Source organism: Citrus clementina, unplaced genomic scaffold (assembly GCF_000493195.1).
Source record: "Citrus clementina cultivar Clemenules unplaced genomic scaffold, Citrus_clementina_v1.0 scaffold_5, whole genome shotgun sequence".
NCBI lineage: Eukaryota > Viridiplantae > Streptophyta > Magnoliopsida > Sapindales > Rutaceae > Citrus > Citrus x clementina.
The window spans coordinates 34,676,626-34,699,052 of record NW_006262201.1 but is presented as its reverse complement, the minus strand read 5'-3'; the positions used below and the strand labels follow the sequence as shown (position 1 = coordinate 34,699,052).

The 22,427-nt window shown below is 35.4% G+C and overlaps 5 protein-coding genes across 6 annotated transcripts; 2 read left to right on the top strand and 3 right to left on the bottom strand.

The window, feature by feature from the left end:
• Positions 1-468: 468 nt before the first annotated feature.
• On the bottom strand, positions 469-3,347 carry LOC18041497 (heptahelical transmembrane protein 4). Its single transcript, XM_006433585.2, has 4 exons — positions 3,077-3,347; positions 2,405-2,658; positions 1,853-2,103; positions 469-1,285 (listed from the first exon to the last, which is right to left on the bottom strand). The coding sequence occupies exons 2-4, from the start codon at positions 2,647-2,649 to the stop codon at positions 633-635; spliced, it is 1,149 nt and encodes a 382-aa protein (XP_006433648.1). The 5' UTR covers positions 2,650-2,658; positions 3,077-3,347; the 3' UTR covers positions 469-632.
• A 485-nt stretch (positions 3,348-3,832) lies between these two features.
• LOC18042720 lies at positions 3,833-6,658 on the bottom strand. 2 transcript variants are annotated; one of them, XR_002905682.1, is made up of 3 exons: positions 5,829-6,658; positions 4,228-4,409; positions 3,833-3,986 (listed from the first exon to the last, which is right to left on the bottom strand). XR_002905682.1 is itself a non-coding variant. In XM_006433583.2 (2 exons), exon 1 carries the CDS (start codon positions 6,458-6,460, stop codon positions 5,846-5,848), a length of 615 nt encoding a protein of 204 aa, XP_006433646.1. In that variant the 5' UTR covers positions 6,461-6,658; the 3' UTR covers positions 3,992-4,409; positions 5,829-5,845. The 2 variants fall into 2 exon arrangements, 1 of the variants encoding a protein (XP_006433646.1); XM_006433583.2 differs by lacking the exon at positions 3,833-3,986 and having other exon boundaries at positions 3,992-4,409.
• Positions 6,659-13,295: 6,637 nt separating this feature from the next.
• LOC18042719 lies at positions 13,296-14,662 on the top strand. Its single transcript, XM_006433582.2, has one exon. It carries the CDS (start codon positions 13,391-13,393, stop codon positions 14,498-14,500), a length of 1,110 nt encoding a protein of 369 aa, XP_006433645.1. The 5' UTR covers positions 13,296-13,390; the 3' UTR covers positions 14,501-14,662.
• Positions 14,663-14,780: 118 nt separating this feature from the next.
• LOC18042718 (NADH dehydrogenase [ubiquinone] iron-sulfur protein 4, mitochondrial) lies at positions 14,781-16,605 on the bottom strand. The gene is made up of 5 exons (XM_006433581.2): positions 16,397-16,605; positions 16,156-16,244; positions 15,909-16,038; positions 15,601-15,630; positions 14,781-14,939 (listed from the first exon to the last, which is right to left on the bottom strand). The coding sequence occupies exons 1-5, from the start codon at positions 16,559-16,561 to the stop codon at positions 14,886-14,888; spliced, it is 468 nt and encodes a 155-aa protein (XP_006433644.1). The 5' UTR covers positions 16,562-16,605; the 3' UTR covers positions 14,781-14,885.
• A 1,298-nt stretch (positions 16,606-17,903) lies between these two features.
• On the top strand, positions 17,904-20,083 carry LOC18042778 (exocyst complex component EXO70A1). The gene is made up of 2 exons (XM_006433580.1): positions 17,904-18,689; positions 18,791-20,083. Exons 1-2 carry the CDS (start codon positions 17,904-17,906, stop codon positions 20,081-20,083), a joined length of 2,079 nt encoding a protein of 692 aa, XP_006433643.1.
• Positions 20,084-22,427: the final 2,344 nt, after the last annotated feature.

Below are 22,427 nucleotides of genomic sequence, written 5' to 3'. Positions count from 1 at the left end.
TAAATTATATTATTATGTAACTTTGTAAGATCCAACCAGAGGGCTTCATGAGAATGTTCAACCGTCTGGCTGCTCTGCACAGCTGGGACACTTTTAGAAAAAAGGGAAAATCGGAGACCCCATCCAAAATTTGGGGCCCCGAGCATCGTGTCGTCTTTTGTCATGGATTGATGCCTCACCGTCCAACTTGCATGGCTGATTTGAGGGCTTTAAATGAAATTGCCCGCCCAGCCTGCCATCTCGTACGGCTACGCTGAGTTTTTGGTCCACTAAAAGTTTGCATTTGGTTGCAGCAAAATTTTCACCTTTCGCGCAGTTAAAATTATTCATTCCAGGATCAGGATCACAAGTCATTTAATATAACTGATGCTCAAAAGAACAAAGTTTTGTGCATTAGATTCCCAGATTTTTTTTTTCCTTCAGAATTTTTCTTCAGTCTTTCCCAATACTGATAATAAATTGAAGTTCTAGAGTGTTCGACAGGACCTCGTGTTCTTCTTATTACTTTGGAGATCATCAATACATCTCATTCAAGCTAAAGCAGTATGACTAGCTACATGCAAAGATTCATCTGTCTAGTTTTTTCCAATCAGTACATATGGTCGAGATGCCATATGAAGCTCGGCTAATCTCTAACAACCTTCTAAGTCCCGCCACCTGAGGTAAACTAGCCCATCAAGATAATGTGTATAAGCCCCTGCCACTACCAACACATGAAACAGTTGATGACTATGCCCAGCAATGTCAAATTTGCCAGGCTTCCATCTCTCCGGAACCCTCATGGCATAGATCAAGGCTCCAAACCCATAGAACAATCCCATTAATATCTCATAACCAGTGGTTTGGACGGCCTCTGGTTTATCCCTAAACAATATTAGCTTATGAAGTACTGGTGCAACCCCTGAGATGCCCATTCCAAAGAAGAGGGAAGCTCGAAAGCTCCGAAACTTGGGCTTCTCGAAAACTGGAAGGAGAGAGATGACGATGGTGGCAATACCTAACACTGTTATGAACCCCAGATAAAGGTTGCAAAGGAATGGGTAGCACATAAATGAGTAGTAGATAGGAGGGTAGAAAGATGTCGAGATGAGAGCAGCAATTCCGGCATAGTCAAGTCTGAGCATTATGTAGGAAAGGCGCTCTGAGTGACAACAAAGGAGGTGGCATGTGCTGCTGGCTAGCAAGCAGAACATGGCTCCTCCTAAGAATGTGAAAATGGGCCATCTTGTGATTGCCTGAACTGTAATTGGAGCTAACTTGTTGACCACATCATCTTTTAGACATGCTGCATTCATTTAAATGTTAAGTGAAGACGTTAGGCCTGATACTGGAGAAACAACAGTAAGACATCAAACGGGAGAAGCAACTTGGTCCTGAATTCCAAAGGCATATCTCTAAGCATTTAGATACGTTTCTAGAATGCAGGTTTATAGTTAAAAAACCTAAACAGGTTTAAAACTTGCAAACCTCCTGGTTGATACCATGCAAACTCTTGCAAGAACAACTCTCTAAAGGTGTGTACCAATGGGATCAATTGATAAGATCTCTTGGAATAGCACAACAGGTTCGGGATTTGAATCCCACTCATATGAGAGTTTGGTGGGCAGTTTGGTTTTCATTTATGTAACTTTAGAAAAGTGATATTTTTTTCCCATTTGAGGAATCTCAATTGAACCACAATAAATAAGAACATGAATATACCTAAAGCTTAAATAAGCAAGAAGAACAAGCTTAAAAATTAATAACAGTAACTAAAGATGTGGTAGCTTAAATTACAGAAAACACAATCAACTGTTAGATAAACTTGAGATAAATGTTTAGGCAAGAAATCAGGGAGAGATATATGCCAAACCTGAAAGTGATGTGAGAAAATCCATTGAAGGCCAAGACATCTTTATCTTTAAGACATCCATTAATCTATGAGGATCAGGTATGTTAGGCATCGAAGGAAAGCAACTCAAGAGTTGTTCTTGAATCTTGTGCCAATCAGCAACCGGGAGCATGTCACGGAAGCGTTGGAGGGAATCTAGATGCACAACCGCTGGAACCCTCATTGCCGTGTAAATGGTAAGAAAGAGGAAAAGGAAGAACCCTATCAAATGCCTGGAACAAAAATGAATAGTTTTGAGCATGGAGAACATGACAAGCTGGTCTACATCTTCTTTGCCTAAAAATGGCATGCATCAAAGATAATGCAACGGTATATCTTATAAGAATGACAAAATATGTTTACAATTACAACATATCTAGAGGCAAAGAAATAGTTCATAAAGCTTTTTGATGCCAAGGAGACGCATAGAGAAAACTAATTCATGAATCATCATCAACACTATGATTGACAGAGTGCATTTTGCAAGCAAAAATTATAATCAAAATTGAAAGCTAATAAGAAAAAAATCCTTACGTCCAGACATTGAGAGTCTCATTGTGAATGGAGAAGATGCTAAGAAGGATCTGCTTCAAAGGCCATTCTGATCTGTAGTAACCCACAATGTACTCATTGTCCCTCAAATACAATGGTAATTTTTGGTACTCAACAAGATGCCATTTTGCTTTTTTCCAGTTTTTTTTGGCCTTGCCTTCTTTGCAATCCAAGAGATCACATGTTTCCCATGGATCAACAGAACTTTCACTATGACTATTCATCATCTGTTTAATCTTTAAACCACAAAAGAAAAAAAAGGGGGGAATTCATCAAACAATAGTAGACAAATATAATTAGATAAACTACAAGCAAGAAAAAGAACCCTCTTCTTGGATACGCAGAGAGATAATATCTCTTATTCTCATCCTTGTCATAAGGGTATAATTTATGAGCTATATTAAATATCATTACTGCTATTATTGATATAATTGTAATTAATTCATATCCCTAATCTCTTATCCTAGGTCTTATCACCATAATATCTTACTTTGAATCCTATCATTATCATTAATATACTTCACCGGCCATTGCCATTCTGTAATCTGTATAATTGATTCATATATATAACTCCATTTACTAGGAAGGACATGCAATTGAAACGAATTAAAGCTAAAACAAAACAAATAAGGCAAAGGGAAAAGACGCGTGCACCTGAGTTTCAAAACCCGTAATTAGATTTCAAATTATCGGCCAGTCTCTTGTAATAATAAAGAAAGAAATCCAGGAATTTTTTTTTTTTTTTGGGGAGAAAATTCAGGTTAATAGGTGCGATATCATTATCGTTTGAAGATAAAAATAGTTGCTGTTGATAAACGAGGTAAAGTGTTTTGATTCAGACCTCCATTTCTGGGGATTGACAAGTAAAACATAACGACGGATTTTCTAAGACCACGCAACCTCCCAAATATTTTAACACGTGTCTTGCACGGTGCCACCTAAAAAGGTTACGCTGACGGCCGACATCGCACAATGTTAATGTGAATTATTCTCAAGATTATAAGTGATTTTATTAAGTTAAAAACTCTCGAAAAAATGAGATTTTTTTTTAAACGGTTACTTCATTAAATAGATCTTCATAATACTCAAGTCCTATACTATAAGAATTAATTAATTTATTGACTGATTGAATTAACCAATATCCTCAACTCCGAAAGTCGTCATCGACCAGAACGAATTTCTTTTACGAACCAAATCAAACATATTAAAATAATCGTAATTTGTCATAAGAGCCACTTTGAAGAGGAGGAAGAATCTTATTTTTTATTCTCAAGTTTTGACCCATGGAGAATGCCAAACAAAGTAGCCTTAAAATTTCTCCAAATTTTTCTGGTTAGGTAGATAAGATATAATAATGGATCCATTAATTTAAAAAAGAAAAATGAGTTTGTTTTGAGATGACTGACTTGTTATCTTGAGTCCCATATAATTTAATCAGGCGACGCTGCTCCGCTCTCAAACTAGGCGGGTGAAGTGAAACATATAGATATGGTTGCAACTGCAACTGCAACCTTCTGGCATACAAATGACGCGAAACAGTTCAAGAGATGGTTTTGTTGCTAAACTGTGAGGAAAAAATAAAAATATTAATAAAATATTCAAATAGAGCAGGAATTTTTCTCACACATTAATAAAGCAAATGCAAAATCTATTACAGTTTCCCCGGATATGCCTTAAATTGGAGACGAGGAGGCTGGGGATTGGAGCTTCAACTATAACATTTCCCCGTTGGGGATAGGTACAAGCATTTCAATTTTCAAATGGTGCGCTGAACAATCAACGTTTAGTATTAAAGACCAAAATACCTGAAATTTCTAATTGCATCTACAGAATGGCCAAGGGCACACAATAATGACCATCAGGAATTTGAATTATCTTTCCATCTAATATTTATAAACACCACTTCTTATCTTTCCATCTAATATTTATAAACAGTCCTTCCATGATTCTTCTTCTGCCCCGTCTTTTTCCACCACCATCAGCAAACCTGCATTCACAAGATATTCACCAACTCAATGACAAGATTAATAGAGAAATTTGCCAATTAAAGGATATTGATCAAACCATATAGCAAGAAAGCAGAAAAGAAGTGCCATGAGCAAGTGAATGATGATGATGAAATCATTTAGTTGTGTGTGCAGGCATAAGTTTCTAAGCTATATCCTAAATCACACCACATTTTCTCCATGCGTATCTTATTTCCATAAGCTAGTTTCCACGCATCTCATAGGTGCATGCAATTAATCATTAGTAATGTCCTAAAAAAAGTTTGTGAGCTGACCTAGAGAATTCTCTTTCATGTCTATCCAAAAGGAGATAGCGGCTATAGAAGTTAGCATTAATATCTGAGGTTTCACCAATTCTCACTACGGAATGCACCATAGCAAGGAAGTACTTAACTACTGAAGTTCTCTGACATAAATTTAGAACACTCTGCTGCAAGGTCCAAAGTTGCAGCTCAAGAATAGATTTTCTTTCCTATAGTTCTCCCCCATTCAGTTGCCAAATGCACAGAGTTCTATTAAAAAACAAATTTAGTTGATTGCCTTCAATCTGAACTTCTAAACAAAAGACATGCACCAGAGACCTAAAGAACTAATAAACCTTCAACAGCAACATCCAACATTCCACATCATCCTTTGCATTTTGGCAACAATTGTCCAATCCCAAATTGCCAATTGATTTCCTCTATTACCTCCAAATGAACTTACAACTTAAAATATTCCAATCTAGCTAGTTGGTTATTTACTTAAACACATCAAGTCCTAAAGATTGCACAAATTCCTATTCTTGCCATAAGTACACATGCACAGTGCTGAAATATGGCTGAACACCGTAGAAACTGAGACACATACATGGATTAGGTGACCTTAGCCCAAAATTATGCCGCACCTTTAAATAGGCACATTAACATTTATGATCAATATAGGAGAACAGAAGAAAATGCAACTGTAGAGACTACAAGAAAGAAAGACATTGCAATCCATGCATTTGCTTTGCGGACCTTTTGTCCTGCAAATTACAGTTTAGATAAAACTTTTGATGAGTTTTAAAAGGGCATCACTTGATTTAACTAGTTAAGAACAAGACATGTACAACCCGGCTGAATTTGTGGCTTAAAAAGACTCGAGAAACTTCCAGAAAGTGTGAACAGACTTATACAATATCATATATTGTTTGAAAACAATTATCAAAATCTGTTCGCACCGCTGTCATGTCCTCTCAGAACGACTCATATTTTCTATGTCGACGTAGTGTAATTAGATCAGTAGTTTAAATGCTGAATAGAAAATAAGCAACATGAGTCCATACTGCAAAACACCAAATAATTATTCCTTCGTTCACAGTACTTATTTCTTAAAAATAAATAAATAAATAATAAAAGGAGAAACTCGTTCATACTCACAAAAAGAATAGTTCTGATCAGGCATCAGCTGGAGCTCCGGCCCCACCAACACTGTCTCCTTTCTTCACCCAAACCATCATCCCCCTCGCATTTTTTGCCTCTCGCCCTCCACGATCACGGAGGTGGTTAGTGTACTTACCGCGATGAAAACTCCACCCTTTATTTGATTGTGGCCTCGCAGACTTGTTGCTTCCGCCGTCGATTGACATATCCTGAAATTTTCCTTCCATCTCGACGGTTGGATCAGCGACAACTACATCCTCTGTCGCAACACTTGCTTCCGGCGCGTGGGTTTCACCTCCTCCTCCGATAGCCCCCCCATCCTCTGCACGTGCCTTCCTCCACTTCTTCCTGCGCCAGTCCTTTCTTTTACTCGCATTTTTCTTCAAACCCTCTCCCTCAGCCTCTAATTCTATCCGCTTCTCAGTGCTTGCAAGTGCTACCCCTGATTTCTCTTGTTGTTGATCGTCTTCGCTCCCCTTTTGCTTTCGCTGTTGCTGTTGCTGCTCTTTCACCTTTTGCTTTCGCTGTTGCGGTTGCTGCTCTTTCTGTTTCATCCATCGCTCTTGGAGTTGAACGAGAGTCACGTAGTTCGGAGGAAGAGAAGGAAGCTTTCTCTTATTTTCTTCCATTTTTCTCTTTCGTTCTGCTGAATCAAATCAAGTCAGAGACATCTGAGCGACTGACCAGCGCAAGCTGGTTTCTGTTTCTTGTCCAACAAGTGTTGTTTTCTCTACGCCTTGTTTTCTCTCATCTTTTTCTGCACTCAGCACTACTTTTTTCCTTTTCCTTTCAAGCGAAATAAAGTAAGGTGCTTTTGACTGCTCACTCTTAAGGAAGCTGCCAAATTCATATTATTGCCTTGTCCCTTTGCCCTTGCAGCCTATGGACTCTTAACTAGTAGAACTCTTTCCACTCTGTCCATTTGCTACTGGCCCACAAAGTTTTCTTGCTTCAGTGGAGCTATTGGCACCTTTCAAAAGTACTGTCAACACCCCTTTTCTTTTGCTTTAATACCCATTAAAATATTAAAATTATTCCATGAATAACCTTAGTAAATTTAGAAGTAGAGAAGATGATGATTAATTGAAGAGAAGAGTTGAGTTTTTTTTTAATTATTTCCTTAAATTTGTAAAAAAATTAAAAGATAAAAAATAGGTGGGATTCGCGAGCAAGAACGGCAAATAATAGAGAAAGGAAAGAAAACTCGTAAGCTCTTGTCAAATCAATACAGTTTCGCTTATAGATAATAATAAAAAAAATGGAGAAAGTGGAATTTTCAAATAAGATGAATGCTTGAAAGAAAAGCCAAGTTATTGAAGTTATCACAAATGGCACAACAACATCAACAATAAACTAATGAATTTTGAAAACTATGAGAGTTGTAGTTGAATGAGCAAGACAATGATGGGTAATTGTTATTCACAAACGTAACAACAAATTATGAATACAAAAATAAATAAAAATAGAATTTGCAACCCATATGCAATAACAAGTTCTTTGCAATTCTTCCATTATTTTGAATTAGACTGAAAAATGAAAAAAAAAAAAAAAGATATTCTACATGTGGGTGCAAAAAGTTCATTATATGAAGTCTGCAATCATGAAAAAAAAAAATAACTTAAGCTTCTTCTTTTTTTTTTAAATTAGTGATATGTATTGTAGAGTCAGAGATCTATCGACAGTTACATATGATATTTAATGGGTCAATTACATATATCGTATAATAATAGAGTTTAAATTTCTATCTTCATTAATTGTTGAGAGTATATTCCACTCATAAACCAATAACAAAGAAGTCTAGCTTCACTTAAATTATTAAGGGAGGACATAGAAATCTCTTAAAGGGTCTTTAACCCCAGCTTTCACACCGAGCACTATCAATGAGTGGTTTTGAGTTTGAATTGATATGAATGGTTTTTGACCTACAGTTTGAGCTAATGAGATTAAATAACTTCACTTTATTTGTTGAAAATAGTGATGAGAATGCCATTTGGGGGATAAACAAGCCCAACCCTATTTGATTGAATGTGAAGATGAGATCTAGGAGTAAGTTTCCGATCCGAATCTGTTCGGTTCAGTTCGGATTAGCTCTTAGAATCCAAATGGTTAAAATTTGAAACCCGATCATTTTTTATTTCAGTTCAGATTCAACCCCAACTGAATTAAAAACCCGAACGAGTTTACTGTTAAAATAAAAAAATAGAAACAAAAGAGGTATAAAAGGCAAAAAATTAAAAAAAAAAATCCCTAATCTCCTTCCCCATACCGCATAACACACACACCCTAATCGCTAACCCTAAGTTAAAAAACATCGACGCCACGACGCCACCACTTTCACCTCCTTACCGAAGCTGCTACTATCGTCTCTGCCACCTTAATTCTTGAAACGATTTTCTCTTCTGTCGCTCGTCTCTGCCTTTATCTTCGTTCGCCATCATCAGCAGCACAAGGTAAGATTATTGTCTGTAATTTGGGACTTTGGATCCTATTATTGATGATTGTTTATAGATGATTGTTCAATATAACTTGGGTGATGGTTATTTAAATACTGTAGGTTGGTTGGGAAAGTGTTCGCCATCATCAATAAAAAGTCAAAAAATAACAACTGTCATAAGTTTCTCTTATTTATTCACTTTTCTAATTTCTTCTTCCATCGACAAGCAACAAACTTTGCAATTGATCAAGGCTGGCATTTAATTCATATGAAACTGAATTTGGAATTTTAGGTGGCTGGGATTTGATTCATTTGAAGATGAACATGGAATTTTAGGTTATAACTCGAATTGTAACACCAACTCAAAGAAAGATCTGAATTTTCAATCCGATCCGATCGGAAGCTCAAATTTGAACCAATCAAATTGAATTAGCTCGGTTCAGTTTCGTTTGGGTTTAAGTTTCAAATCCGATTGAGTGGAATTCGCCAACTTAAATGGATTTATGTTTCAAATCCGATTGAGTGGAATTCGCCAACTTAAATGGATTGTAACCCAAACCGAAACCTAAACAACTCGAACCAATATTCGATTTGCCCCATCCCTAATGAGATCGAACAAGGAGTCAAAGGACAAAGTGACAAGGCAGTCACGATAGTATTGGAGGAGATAACAATATTTAGATGAATCCAAAATTTTTTATCGAAATTTGAACAAAAAATCACTATTTTTTGGTGTCACCAACAGCATAACTACGTAGATCAGCCGAGAATGAATCAAATAGTATCGGTAGCGATTTCCACGTGCAATCGGAGGCGGCAGTGCGACGGTCTAGTGGCAACGACCGGCTATCCATCAATCTTTATATTTTTATTTTTTTCAAATGGATAAATATAGAATATATCCTAATTTTTTTAAAAAAATTTATAGATAACAATATTTAATTAAAATAAACTAATTAATTTAAAATTCTAAAAAGGATAAATTTGAAATTTTTGATTTTTAGGGAGGACTTTAGATTCCGAATCAAAACCTTACTTTGATGGAATTTAAAATTTCTTGAAAATTGAATTCCAACAGCAAGTGCCAGAAAATATTGCCACTTGGCCCCCACCAGGTGTCCCTTAAAAATTGATTAATTCAAATAACATGTGTATTTTATATTGATCCCGAATTAAAGATCAATATACACTCAGTTCATATTGATTCTAGATTATAAATCAATATTGGATGTCAGTTATAACTAACTCCATAATCAATATTGGTTGTCAGTTATAACTAACTCCATATTTGAGATTAATGTCCGATAGATGATTCACTCAAAAAGTCTAGAGAAAACAAATAAAAATCAACCAAGCAATGTTTAGAAATAAGAGATAAAAGATCAAGAAATGGTCTTTTGAACACTGGAGTGCCTTTTGTAGGCACACATTCAAGTTTAATCAATAAAGAATTACGAGAATTAAGAGTGATTTCCAGAATCTCGAGAGAAATCAAGGACAGTTGTTTATCTGTGTTACATTTGACTGTCATTAAAAAGTGTACATTTAATAAAGATAAAATTATTAATTTTTTCACTTACAATGTTGATTAATGTACTTATTATTCCTGAATTATCTTAATACTCTCCTAATAAACTTTTACGTTAATTTGTAATATGTTAATTTTTATATTATAAAAATTTCAGGAATAAAGATGGAATTGAAACTAAAAGCGAGAACTAAAGAAGAATTGTTGAAGTCATTTGGAATGCATTATTGAGAAGATGTAATAAATAAAAAAGAAAGTGAGCCTCGACTATTGTGATAGTCAAGTAGCTACCTTCCCACTTAACTATCACTCGATTCAATGTAAGAAGATAAGCAATAAAAAAATAAATGGAAGATGTTAGTTGTCTATAAAAAGTAAGGAGCAGCGAAGGGAATGAGTGCAGAGAAAAGGAGGAGCTGAGACTGTAACTATAAAGAAATTTCTTCTTTGTTAGTTAGTTCTCTTGTAATATATTTTAGAAAGTTGTTAAATAAAATGAGTATTTTATTTATCAATATGAGTGACTAATTTTATAAGTTGAGGTGAAAGGTGAAGCTCAAAAATTTAAATTATTAATTAATTACTCTCTCAAGTGAGTATTAAAGTTTGTTTTATTTGTTATATTTTTCTTCCTTACTAGTTTTTTTATGCCATGTTAATTTATAGATCATGATCTCTTCATAATTATATGGTATTTGACATAATGTCGAGACGTCGATATAGTTGTGGCACATTAGGTATTTGGTCTCGTATTTATCCATACTAATAGTTAGTTAATAATTAAATGACATAATAATTAATTGGCAAAATAAATGCAAAATTCAAATATGAGAGACTATTATAACCATAGTTTGAAATCTGAGAGTGGATCTTATAATCTTAGCATATTTTTAGATTGATTCTAATTAATTTCTTTTCCTACAATTAATTTTTTTTTGTTTAATAATTGACTACTAAATTTTAAATTCTCTGTAGTTCGACTCCGAGCTCATCGGGTGATATTATAATTAAACACTTTTATATTTGAAAGTAAACAACACTTTTGAGTCATGCCAATATTGAATTATCTTGAATTATCTTACACTTAATGAATGAAGGTTTAAGCACCTTCACCATTGTTTTCTTATTGATCCAACAACGGAAATGGGAATGTATTTTAATTACCTTTCCTCCCTCCTCTGCTTCCAACCGAACATCACTTAGGCTGTAAGCCAACTCCCTGTCATTAAAAGTAATTTATTAACATTTAAATGTGGCCTACTATCATGAAAATTAAAGTTTTATTTTAAAATGAGGTATTAGTGTCAAGGTATGAGCCAAACTCTACTAGGAATCGATTAAATTATTTGACCCATCGACAAATTGAGATTGTATCAATTGGCAAGTATCTCTGTGATTGAACGTACATAGATATCAAAACACTTCGCATTACACTGCTTATTGTGTCGGCTTGATTCTGCAATTCCTTCAACACCGGAAGATATGTTTTTGTGCATAATTCTTAATAAAGTTTTGTATATTTTTTTTTATCTTCTTTAAACACTCGCAATAGTTTTTTGGTTTTGTATATCAAATTGAATGATGACTTTGTGCATCTCATGAAAAGTTAATGATGAAATATTCCTTTAATTATCTTCTTAAAAGTCAAAATGGTAGACAAATTTTAAATTAAATTTTAAAGTTCTTATTTCTTTCATATTTTGAATAAGATGGCTAATTAAATAAAATTATTTAAAAACTATTAAATTAGAGCAAGTTCGGTAATGTTGTTGTTTTTAGAATAATTATCATTTTAGTAATTTTTTAAAAAATTACTTTTGGAAAAATCATATCATTCTACTGTAAATTTTAAAAAATAGAGCATGAATAGTTTTTTAAATTTGATTTTGATAGTCAAACTTTATACTTAATACAATTTCATATATATCCTCATATATATTATAACAATCTAAAATCCTTATTAATTAGGAAATAAAATTATTAACTTTAAAGAGATTATTATCATTACCAATGATATTGAGATAATAAAAAATAAATAAACTTCATAATATAAAATATATTTTTTTAGTTATTAGTTATTCATATGCACAATAAAAAAATTATAAACATGTTTATAAATGAGTAAATTAATTTTATTTAACATTTTACAATAATTTAATATTTTATCAAATACATATGACTGCTTTTAGAACTCATTGCACTTTTTTTTAAAATCAAATGTTTAACTAATTCTTTTTATTGTTGATTATTTTTTCAACACAATTAACGATAATAATTTTAAAAAAACTACTCATTCTCTAATTTTTAAACCGTAAAATGATATAAATTTTTAAAAAATAATTTTAAAAAATTAACTAGACACCAAATTAAATTTTTAATTTTTTAAAATTATTTTAAATTCTCCCAAAAATAATCCTAATAGAACCTTGGTCTCTAAAGGCGGTTAGTGGTTATTTATATTTTCTTTCTTTAAAATCTTATTAATGATATTCAATCAATTTCAAATGAGTGATGATACTGTCACAAACTCTTGTATAAATTTATCTTATACAAACTGATGTGGTATTAATTCATTAGTTGAATGAAAATATAAAATAATAAAAATAAATTATATAGGTCAAGAAATATTTAATTCAACTAATAAATTAATGTGACATTAATTTATACAAAATAAATTTATATAATAATTTATAACTATATCATTACTCATTTCAACATAAAGAGCATCCGTTCATTCTCCACGATTAAGAAAAAAACAAATCACAAAATCGACAATTAGAATCAGGACGAGAAGTCTCCCGAAGGAAACGTAATCTAGTGACGTGGTGGTGAACAGCAAACGCACCGCTGCGGCGCTGATAGGGAAAAGGAGGCACGCTTTACCACCAATACAAAGCATCTCAACGACTCAACCCCAGGCCAGGGCCACGTGTAGCGATTTGGTTTCATGTAAGTTTAACCTCCGAAGACTCATCTTCCAATCAGAATCTAACTCATCCCGTTGCATCTTGCATGCAATGGAAGATGAGCAGCTGACACGCGAGAAGACGCCAAAAATAACCGACCCAGTAAAGGGCGCTTTCGTAAAAAACCTAAAACCGAAGAAGAAACGGAAAATGACCAAACCAATCCGGATAGGTGTATCCACGCATGGCGGCCTAATGCACACGCGTTATAACTGAGAGTCTTTTTGATTGGTGTGATAAAGGCCAAGGCAAAGCAGCTGGGGGCAGGGGGAGTGGGGCTCATTTGTCAAAAAACTAGAGACCATTGTTTATAAGTTTGGTGATATTGATATGCGTTGTAGCGTGCATGGACCCACGAATCATACTCAAATCCCACATGTCTCTGAATGTAAAACCGCTCAAACACGTACCCACCGTACGCCTCCAAGTGTCACCCCATCATGCTTCCATCCTTCATGTTGCCGATCCCTCATTGGCTATTCCTCACAAATAAAAACCGCCCAATTACATTCATCTTTCCCAAAACCTCATTCCCTTCTGTACTTATTCCCCCTCACTGTTAGCGCTTCTCGCACTCTAGCTAGGCTCTAGCATCCATTTGTTTTACATTTTGAAAACAAGGGCAGCAGCCATGATCAGGACCATGAGTCCTTTCTCCGCCGCTACCACGGCTAAAACAGCTGAGATTATGTCTAGGTACAGGCCCATAGCTCCAAAGCCTGAGGCTCCTGTGAGTCCCATGAGTGAGAGCGCGAAGATCAGACAGTCTCCTTATCTTCGGAATTTATGGCCGCAACTTCAGGCTAGGCCAACAAGAACCAGGAAGAGAGGTAGAGCAGCTATTTCACCACCCACCATCAAAAGATCAAGAACCCATTTATTTGGCCTTTCTTCTCCTTGTCATGCAACATCATCCCCTGCCAAGAATCCATCTTTACAGGGTTTTGCTCATCCGCATGCTCATGGAGTTGCTCAGTTTACTCTTCCAAACCACCTGGCTACCGTTCCCGCCAGCTGCAGCTTGGATAATCCTGCCAGCACCGCCACCACCATAACAACAAATTTGGTGACACTTCCGCTTCTTCCGTGCACTCCTGTTGTTTCCGAGCAGACAACACCACTTGAACTCAGCAATTGTGTGGAATCATTCGGAGAGGTAAACGTCATTGATTTGAACAAGGTGGCTGAAATCCCGGAAGAGAAAGATCTATTACTGCAACTCCAGGGACCTCCCAGTCCCACCAACAATGTTATCTCACCGCGGCCGGTCCGGCCAGTTGGCTCAAGCATAAGCGTCGGTTGCATCAATGAAGACTCAAGATTAACTCCTGAAGCGCAAGTGGTTACTAAAAAACCAGAGGAAGTCGAAGAGGAGGTGGAGTCGGAGGCCCTGCCCGCCGTCATATCAGATTCACATAACAGAGTGAGGATGGCGAATTCTGCTTTCAAGGAAATGGTGGGTCAGCCAGAATGTTCGTGGCTTGATCTAATGGTGATCAATAATAGCTCATGTAAGAGAATCTGTGGGGAGGTGATGCTTAATTTTTCTGATTCGGCAGGAATGCCCAATAATTCGTCAAACGGGTTTTCATGCTGGGTTAGAATAGAATGGGGAAGTGATGGCAAGAAGAACTCGGTAGATGCTTTCTGTGATGTAATCAGACTGTCCTGTGAGATCAAGGACTACCTCTTCGCATGGAGGTTCCATCCTCAGGCTTCTCAGTCCTGTTGCCATGTTTGAGTTTCGAATTTGTACACACAACTAGTTTAGTTGCTACAAATTGCACCTTAGCTTATCTTTCATGTATACATAAAACATAAGTGTATATAGTTTTTGTCAACTTCTGTCTAGCGAGCATAGCAATGTGTAATATAATCTGTTTTTCTTCTTTAAATTGGGGGGCTTTTTTGGCTGACAATTTAGGCAAAGCTGATTTGGTATATTGGATTTTCCGAGCTTTAGGTAGGAACAGAGGTTAAAAAGAATAAATGCGATTGGATAATTTCTACACTGGTAAATTACAGCTGGATAATTAATACAATGTTAAATTACAACAGGGTTACAGGATATGTCTACTTGTATCTCGTAAACAAGCTTGCCTTCGTACAAATCACGATCACGCAGTTTAATCATCCTTCCGGGGGCCCTTCCACTTGAAGTTGTCACCATACGACTTGGGCTGAAACATAAGTCAATTGTTTGATTGCATAAAACGAAAGTTTACACGACGAAGCAAGCAGATAAAACAAGAGACTACTTGCGGCTTAGAAGTCAATAAATGATTGGCCTGGAAGCTTTATTAGTGTAGAGGAAACTGTCTAGGGAATAAGTATATTTCTTAAATATTATTTTAATAAAAATAGTAAAGATAATATGAGTGTTTTAATTAAACCTCTTTGATTTAAGTACTTATCAAACAACTTTAAGTTGTAGAACCACAGCTGCCAAACAGACCCTCAAGCTCTTACTGATATTATACATTTATAGAGGTGACTTTAAGCCACAGTTGCTGTTGGCAGCAAGCTAATAATAAATGGCCAAAAGCGCTGTCAAATGTAAGTTGAAAGTGTAGCCAAACAGATTCATAAATATCATAACATCATAGCGTCTTAAGAACCTATTGAATGTTATCTTTCAACTGAAAAAAGAAAAAGAAAAAAGGAAACCACTGACACAAGGAACGGTCAAAAAGTTTTAATTTGCTTAATCTACGGTTTATTTTTAATGACTTTACTGGTTTTTTTCATTGACAATTCATGCTTTACGCTGACTGAGTCACAGTAGTTTCTAAGACGAATCAGCAAAGTTGTTGGTGACAAGAGCAAAGAACAGATCCAGACCTTTAGAAGAGGTGCATGAAACTTCCTCACCTGCACAAGAGTTGAAGTTAACTGTCAAAAAGATGCAAAACAGTAATAACACAATGAAGACGAAACATACTGCGAGTCTGCAACTTGATCCCTCTGATTATTAGGATCAAAAAAATGTTTGATCAACAATTTACATTTGTTATACACAACTGCAACGATTTTCTAGTTATAGTTTAAGGCCTACCCAGTTTGATCCCAGACTTCTTTTCTTCACTTGAAAAAGTTTTACCAACTCAACTAACTGACATCCTGACATGTTTTGCAGAACTAAAATTTACCGTATACTCCCAGCCGTGTTTTTCAGCAAATGCCCTAGCAGCCGCTTCACTATCAAAACAGAGACCTGCCTCACCAACATTGGCATACGGATCCCCTGTGGATGTCCATCCCATCAAAGGATTTTCCCATCTGCCAATGAAAAGGAAATTATAGTTTCCGGTCATCAAGTTATCATATTAACAAGCTTAACCAATTAAGAGTTTACACAAAATAGGAAAATGCTTAAGATGATCTTGACAAACGTACTTCTGAGTTGACAGAAAATTAATAAACCATTTGCCAACTTTCCCGGATCCTTGTTGACTTGCAGTCCGCGCGGGTGAGTAAATGATAACCTGGCAGTTGATAAAAGCGAAAGTTCAAAGTTGCAGAGCAATCGAATTAGAACCGATTAATTAATATTCATTAACAAGTTAAGATGAAAAGTTGCAACGATTTCAAGGCTAACGATCGAATCGAAACCGCCGTAAATAAAAAGGACAAGTACCCGTCGTCGAAGATGTTGTTCTGGGATTCCAGAGAGCATTCCGACTTCACCGGGCTTGTGCTCGACCAAGGAATCCTCTGCGTTTGAAGAGAACCATCTCCTCCTTCTTGAACTAAGTAAAGCTGATGATTCTCGAACTCGTGCTCGTCGTAGAAAGCTGGCCATTTCTTTCCTTTTTTCGGTGATCAATTAGTTAATTGCTGTAAACTGTCAAAGCCTCGCCAGGTAATAAGCTAAGTGAATCCACTAGAAGTTTCGCGCTTTTATAGGTTTCGTTTCTGGTTTAAAGACCTGTTAACCTCACGACGTGGCAGGATATCTCATTTGTCAATCTTGCTTGCCCAAGTTAAATTTCCTAAAATGGTCTACCAAGAGCAAGCTTAATTAATGGAGTCTTACAAACTTTTAAATATGACTTATTTGTTATTATATTTTTATAAATAAAGTTTTTATTAAAAAAAATATTTTATTTATTTGATTGTTAGATAAAGTTTTTATTAAAAATTATAAAATATTTTAATCGACAAATTTTTAAAGTTATGTTACAAAAAAATGAAATAAAATTGTCAAATAAGTAAATGATATTTTTAATATCTTAATATTGTCAAAAGGTTTTTTAACATCTATTCTTAAAAATTCAAAATTTGAGTTTTTGCTAGTAAATAAAGAATAATTTATTTAATCTTTGAAAGTTATGCTTTAAAAAAAATAACAACAAAAATATTAAAAAGAATTTATGAGATTAAATAAGTTCTTATAATCTTTAAATAGGTCATATTAAACAAGCACTTGCAAGGAACAAGCACTTACAAGGAATTGTGCCACGGCTTTTGCTTGCAGGTAGCATTAGCATAATAATTAAGAAGTTAATTTTTACTTTTAAAATAATACATCTTTTGTCAACTTTGAGCATTGACACCATAAAAATTTACATTATAAAAAAAATAAAAAATCAATTATTTGCAGACACAAAATTGCTACAATTATAATATTTTTTTCCCCTTGATATATGCTACAATTTCAAGTTTACTAGAAGCAAAAAATAAATTTACGTGACTTAACTTGAAATTTGTTTATCTTATAAAAATATTCGCTTAATTTTATACTAATGGTTAATGCAACAAGGTGCATACGGAGGATGATGATTGGCTAAATAACCTGCAAGCAGCAAATGTCTTACGCCAACTGGCTTGTTTTGGAGCGACTCCAGCTTCTTTAATTTGAAGAATCAATACCGGCTGTACGTGCGAAATATTTTCGATTATTCGATATAAATATTATCGGCTCCATATTCCTGGTTTTTCTTTTACTCATTTGTCTGTTTTGCACAGGTTAATGCCATTTGTGTCCAGTTCTGTATCGAGATGATCGAGTCTTCCATCGTCTTTTACACGTAAGCCATTGTTCTTGTCAATGGACAAGAGAAGTAATTGTATTCCTTAGTAGACATGATTCATTCAATTCCCACAGAATAAAAACATACATTCAGTATCAATCAAGTTCAATCATGGCTCTCGCCGTCGCCGAGGAGGATTCAACGCTGATGAAGCTGGAGTCAGCCTGCGCAGACTTGAAAAAAATCCTGAAAGCATCAGCAAAAATGGAAGATAAACTTGGAAAGATTGACAAAAATTTTGACACAATCGAAGAGACAATTTCCGCAGCATCAAGAAGTATAGCGCCTTTACACTCCTTGGCTATGACCACCAAAGCACTCGAAACCAGAATTAACCGAGCAGTCTCCCCTGCTCTTGCACTCGTCGATAGCTTCAAGCTCGCTGAGTCTCTTCAACACAGGCTTCTTCAACTCTCCTCCAGAGCATCCTCTCTCAGAGACTCCCAAAAAAGACTCAAACTACTGCTCAAATACGTCGATTGTGTCGATCAGCTTAACGCGACTTTAAACACCATCAACCAAGATGGGGAGCCAGTGATTCATAAGCTTCAAGAGGTAGTGGAGTTCTTGAGCAGGACTAAAGCCACTGATCAGTTTCGAACGCATAGATTGAGAGAGACTTTAGTTACTCTTAAGGCCCTCTATGAAACTGAGGTTGATGCCATGAGGTTTGAAGGGCTGCTTGATCAGGCTTTGCTAAATTTACAGGATGAGTTTGAGGGTATATTACTGCAAGCTAGGCATCAAAATATAAACGAGTTGAGTGAAGATAAAGAAGCTGATCAGATGGTGCCTTCTGACCTGGCCTCAGAATTGGAGGTTCAAGTTCTTAGCCGAATTTCAGAAACCCTGGCTGCCAATGATTGTCTAGATATATGCATCGATATTTTTGTAAAGGTAAGTTTATAGCTTGGAATTTTGTTAATCAAGTTTGAATTATCATCAGTTGAGTGTTCAATTTTTGTCATGTGTGTATCTGTGTGTGTTTTGATTTTTAGGTGAGATACAGAAGGGCAGCAAAAGCACTAATGCAGCTAAATCCAGATTATTTGAAAACATACACTCCGGAGCAAATAGATGAGATGGAGTGGGAGAGCTTGGAGACAGCAATAACTCTCTGGATAAAACACTTCGAACTTGCAGTTAAAACAGTTATAGTATCAGAAAAGAGACTTAGCATCCAAGTTTTGGGAGGAATAATGGATGGAGTCATTTGGCGAGAGTGCTTTGTAAAGATTGCGGACAAACTCATGGCAGTATTTTTCCGATTTGGCGAAGGCGTAGCAAGGAGTAGCAAAGAGCCCCAGAAGTTGTTCAAGCTCTTAGACATGTTCGATTCCTTGGAGAAGCTTAAAATCCAATTCACAGAGATTTTTGAAGGTGAAGCTGGAGCTGACATTTGTAAAAGATTCAGAGAATTAGAAAAATTACTCGTCCATGCTTCAAGCGGAGTGTTTTGGGAATTTGGTCTTCAAATAGAGGGCAATGCGGACGGGTTTCCACCTCCGAAAGATGGCTCGGTTCCGAAACTTGTAAGATACGCAATTAATTATCTCAAGTACCTCGCTACTGAGACTTACAGTGTATCCATGGCCAAAGTTCTTCGAACAGAACAAATATGGAAAGCTGGTATCCTGTCCAAACCTGAAACCCATGAGAATTTACTCCAAGAAGCAATTTCCAATGTCATGGAAGCTCTTCAGAGAAACATTGAATCGAAAAGGTCATATTACAAAGACAGGGTCATGCCCCATGTGTTTTCTATGAACACTTACTGGTACATTTATATGAGAACTAGAAACACGGAACTGGGGAAGCTAATCGGAGAACAAGACATGAAAGAGAAGTACAAAGTTGTGGCTGAGGAATCAGCTTACATGTATCAAATGCAAGCTTGGGGACCTCTTGTTGGATTGCTGGACATGGAAGAAGAGGCTAACGACGCTGGAGTAGCTGTTATAAGAGGTAAAATGGAGGCTTTTCTCAAGGGTTTTGATGAGATTTCACTGAGGCATAGAGGGCTTTATAACATTCCTGACGTTGATTTGAGGGAGCAGATTAGAGAAGCCACTGTAAAGTTTCTAATTCCGGCTTATACTGAGTTCTTGAACTCGAATTCGACTTTGGTCCAAGCCAAATCGTACGTTAGTCCCGAGTCAATCGAAGGACTCCTTGGTCAAATATTTGACGGTGCTGATAGAAAGTTGAAGCGCCGTGATTCCAAGGATCCGAAAAGTGGTGGTGGGATCTTGGCGTCTGTTGAGGGGGAGGGTGAGACCAAGGACTTTTGATGCCGGATCAAGTCATAGTGACGCGTGAAAGTTTCAATCTAGATTTTTCTTTTTTTCTTCTTTTTTTATTATCTTGGCAAAGTGTGCTAAGGTGTCACGAGTGATGTATAATTTATGGTTGGTTTTTTTTTATATACCGATTATATATAATATTATTAGATTACACATATATTTACAATATATAACTAGAATTTACATTATTATATTAAATTATATGAAGTACATGCTTAGACAAATAACTCTCACAGATAATGATGTCTAACTATAACTTACATTATTACATAACTAAATTTTACATTATTACATTAAATTCTATGAAGTATATACTCAGACAAATAACTCTCATAGGCGAGAGATGTCTCTGCTTTACTTGCATTTTGTCTCTGCTCTACTTGCATTTTGCAAGGAACAAAGACGTGTAAATAACTCCACACAATCATACATAATGCTTAATTGAGGGAGTTTGAGTTTATGAAAACTTGAACCCACCACACAATCATACATAATGCTTAATTGAGGGAGTTTGAGTTTATGAAAACTTGAACCCATACTTTCACAATCATGCTTAACTACAAGAGTAGAGATTCACCCCTAAACTAAAGGTCCATTGACAATTTGTGGTTGGTGTTATTTATGGTGGGTGATGTTTTAGAGATTCTAAAATATTTCTATTATATTATTCTCACTATGATATGTGTGCATGAATTAAAGGTAACTATTAGTTATATTATAATTTTTTTAAATAAATATAAACATATCATATATGCATTTAGTATAATATAACGGAAGTAAACTAAAATCTTTCTTAATTTTTTTATGATATAATGTTTATGTCCTCTTTGTGTTTCAATTTAAATTTAAACATTTTTAAGCTACTACCCAATTTTGAGTTATTTTTAAGAACTGCATTTTTGAAAATAACTATATGATGGCAACTCTCTCCTCCCCTCCTCAAATGAAACGGTATTCTCTTAAGACTTCAAATTTTAATATTTTGCTTTCATAATAAGAGACAGCTGATCGTGCCATTCATTGGCAGTATGGCCATATTACTTGCTTCCATTCACTAATAGATTAATGACATTTTAAATATTATTTATTTACTTTTAAAATAAATCATTAACCAACAAAGTGTTGGCTCCACTGGCAATGGAGTCCCCTTAAGTGGCTTGACTGGGTTTGCTCCCCAGTTCGAGTCGCAGGGAAGTCGCCTTTGTTGGGAGAACCTGTGCCTCCCGGTTCGAGCGGGGACTTCTAGTCTGGGTTGTGGTACGGGCTTAAAGGTGTCTCCCACAGTTGGGACCCTCCCCAGGATACCTCGTGGATAAGACAAAAAAAAAAAAAAATCATTAGATTGGATGGGTCCAAAAAAACAAAAATTAAGTCATAATTTCCTGTCAAAAAATGAAGTCGATGGAAAACATACTACATACAACATCCATGTAAGTATGTGTGATATTTCTTACCATGTTCGGCCTAGCGGGCTCATGTTTATACCTTGCCTAGCAAAACTCAAAGAGTGCAGCTTTTAACACTCCTGTAAATTCTTATAACACCCCATTCATATTTTAAAATTAACTATTTTCTCACAAATTTTTTTTTTTACCTTAAAGAAGTATTTCTTTTGAATTTTTAGTTATAAAATCCATATGAAAATCTTCAACTATTTTATTTTAATTAAATAATTCCTATCTCCAAAATTCTAAACCCTTATATATTTTTTTAAATATTTTTAATTAAATTTAAAATATAAATATAAATTATGAAATAGAGTGCGTGTAAAAAATTTATTAAAACAATAATTTGTTTCAAGTGTTTAATTGACATTACATTTAGAATAGAAAAAATGAATTAATTCACTTTTTTAATTACTTAAGGTACTTAAGATATTTTGAAGGGCGGCCGTCGCACATAACTTAAGTCATGCCGGAGAAAGCCCGTGGGCTGTGGAACTAACCCCCATTGGCCGATTGAAGGACCACGACGGGCTGTGCTCATGCAACTTGGCCCATTAAAAAGAAAGGGCTGCTGATTTTCATTTTCATTGCGTGAATTACAGTCTATATTAATTATTCAAGGGAACACATCATAATATGACTCAATCTAATTATATAAAGTGAGAGAAGGTTCTGTAGGAGTCCTTGCCATGGGCTACTCGACTACTCCACGTTATATACTGTATGAAAATAGATTCTATTTCATCATTGACTAATAAAATTACTAATAAGTTGTAAAAAAAAAATTACTAATACGGTAGTCTGTGCCGTGAACAATGCAAATATGCAATTAATTAAATCACTTAGGTCAAATCACTAAGCAGCACATGTTAGGCAAGCTTAATTGA

Coding starts and splice junctions, on each gene's coding strand:
- LOC18042720 (XM_006433583.2), bottom strand. CDS start 6,460: ATGGAAGAAAATAAGAGAAAGCTTCCTTCTCTTCCTCCGAACTACGTG.
- LOC18042719 (XM_006433582.2), top strand. CDS start 13,391: ATGATCAGGACCATGAGTCCTTTCTCCGCCGCTACCACGGCTAAAACA.
- LOC18041497 (XM_006433585.2), bottom strand. CDS start 2,649: ATGATGAATAGTCATAGTGAAAGTTCTGTTGATCCATGGGAAACATGT. Junction 2,104..2,404: donor GAGACTCTCAATGTCTGGAC/GTAAGGATTTTT, acceptor TTTTTGTTCCAG/GCATTTGATAGGGTTCTTCC. Junction 1,286..1,852: donor TTTTCTCACATCACTTTCAG/GTTTGGCATATA, acceptor AAATGAATGCAG/CATGTCTAAAAGATGATGTG.
- LOC18042718 (XM_006433581.2), bottom strand. CDS start 16,561: ATGGCCAGCTTTCTACGACGAGCACGAGTTCGAGAATCATCAGCTTTA. Junction 16,039..16,155: donor AATTTTCTGTCAACTCAGAA/GTACGTTTGTCA, acceptor TTTCATTGGCAG/ATGGGAAAATCCTTTGATGG. Junction 14,940..15,600: donor TTCATGCACCTCTTCTAAAG/GTCTGGATCTGT, acceptor CTTATGTTTCAG/CCCAAGTCGTATGGTGACAA.
- LOC18042778 (XM_006433580.1), top strand. CDS start 17,904: ATGGCTCTCGCCGTCGCCGAGGAGGATTCAACGCTGATGAAGCTGGAG. Junction 18,690..18,790: donor GCATCGATATTTTTGTAAAG/GTAAGTTTATAG, acceptor TTTGATTTTTAG/GTGAGATACAGAAGGGCAGC.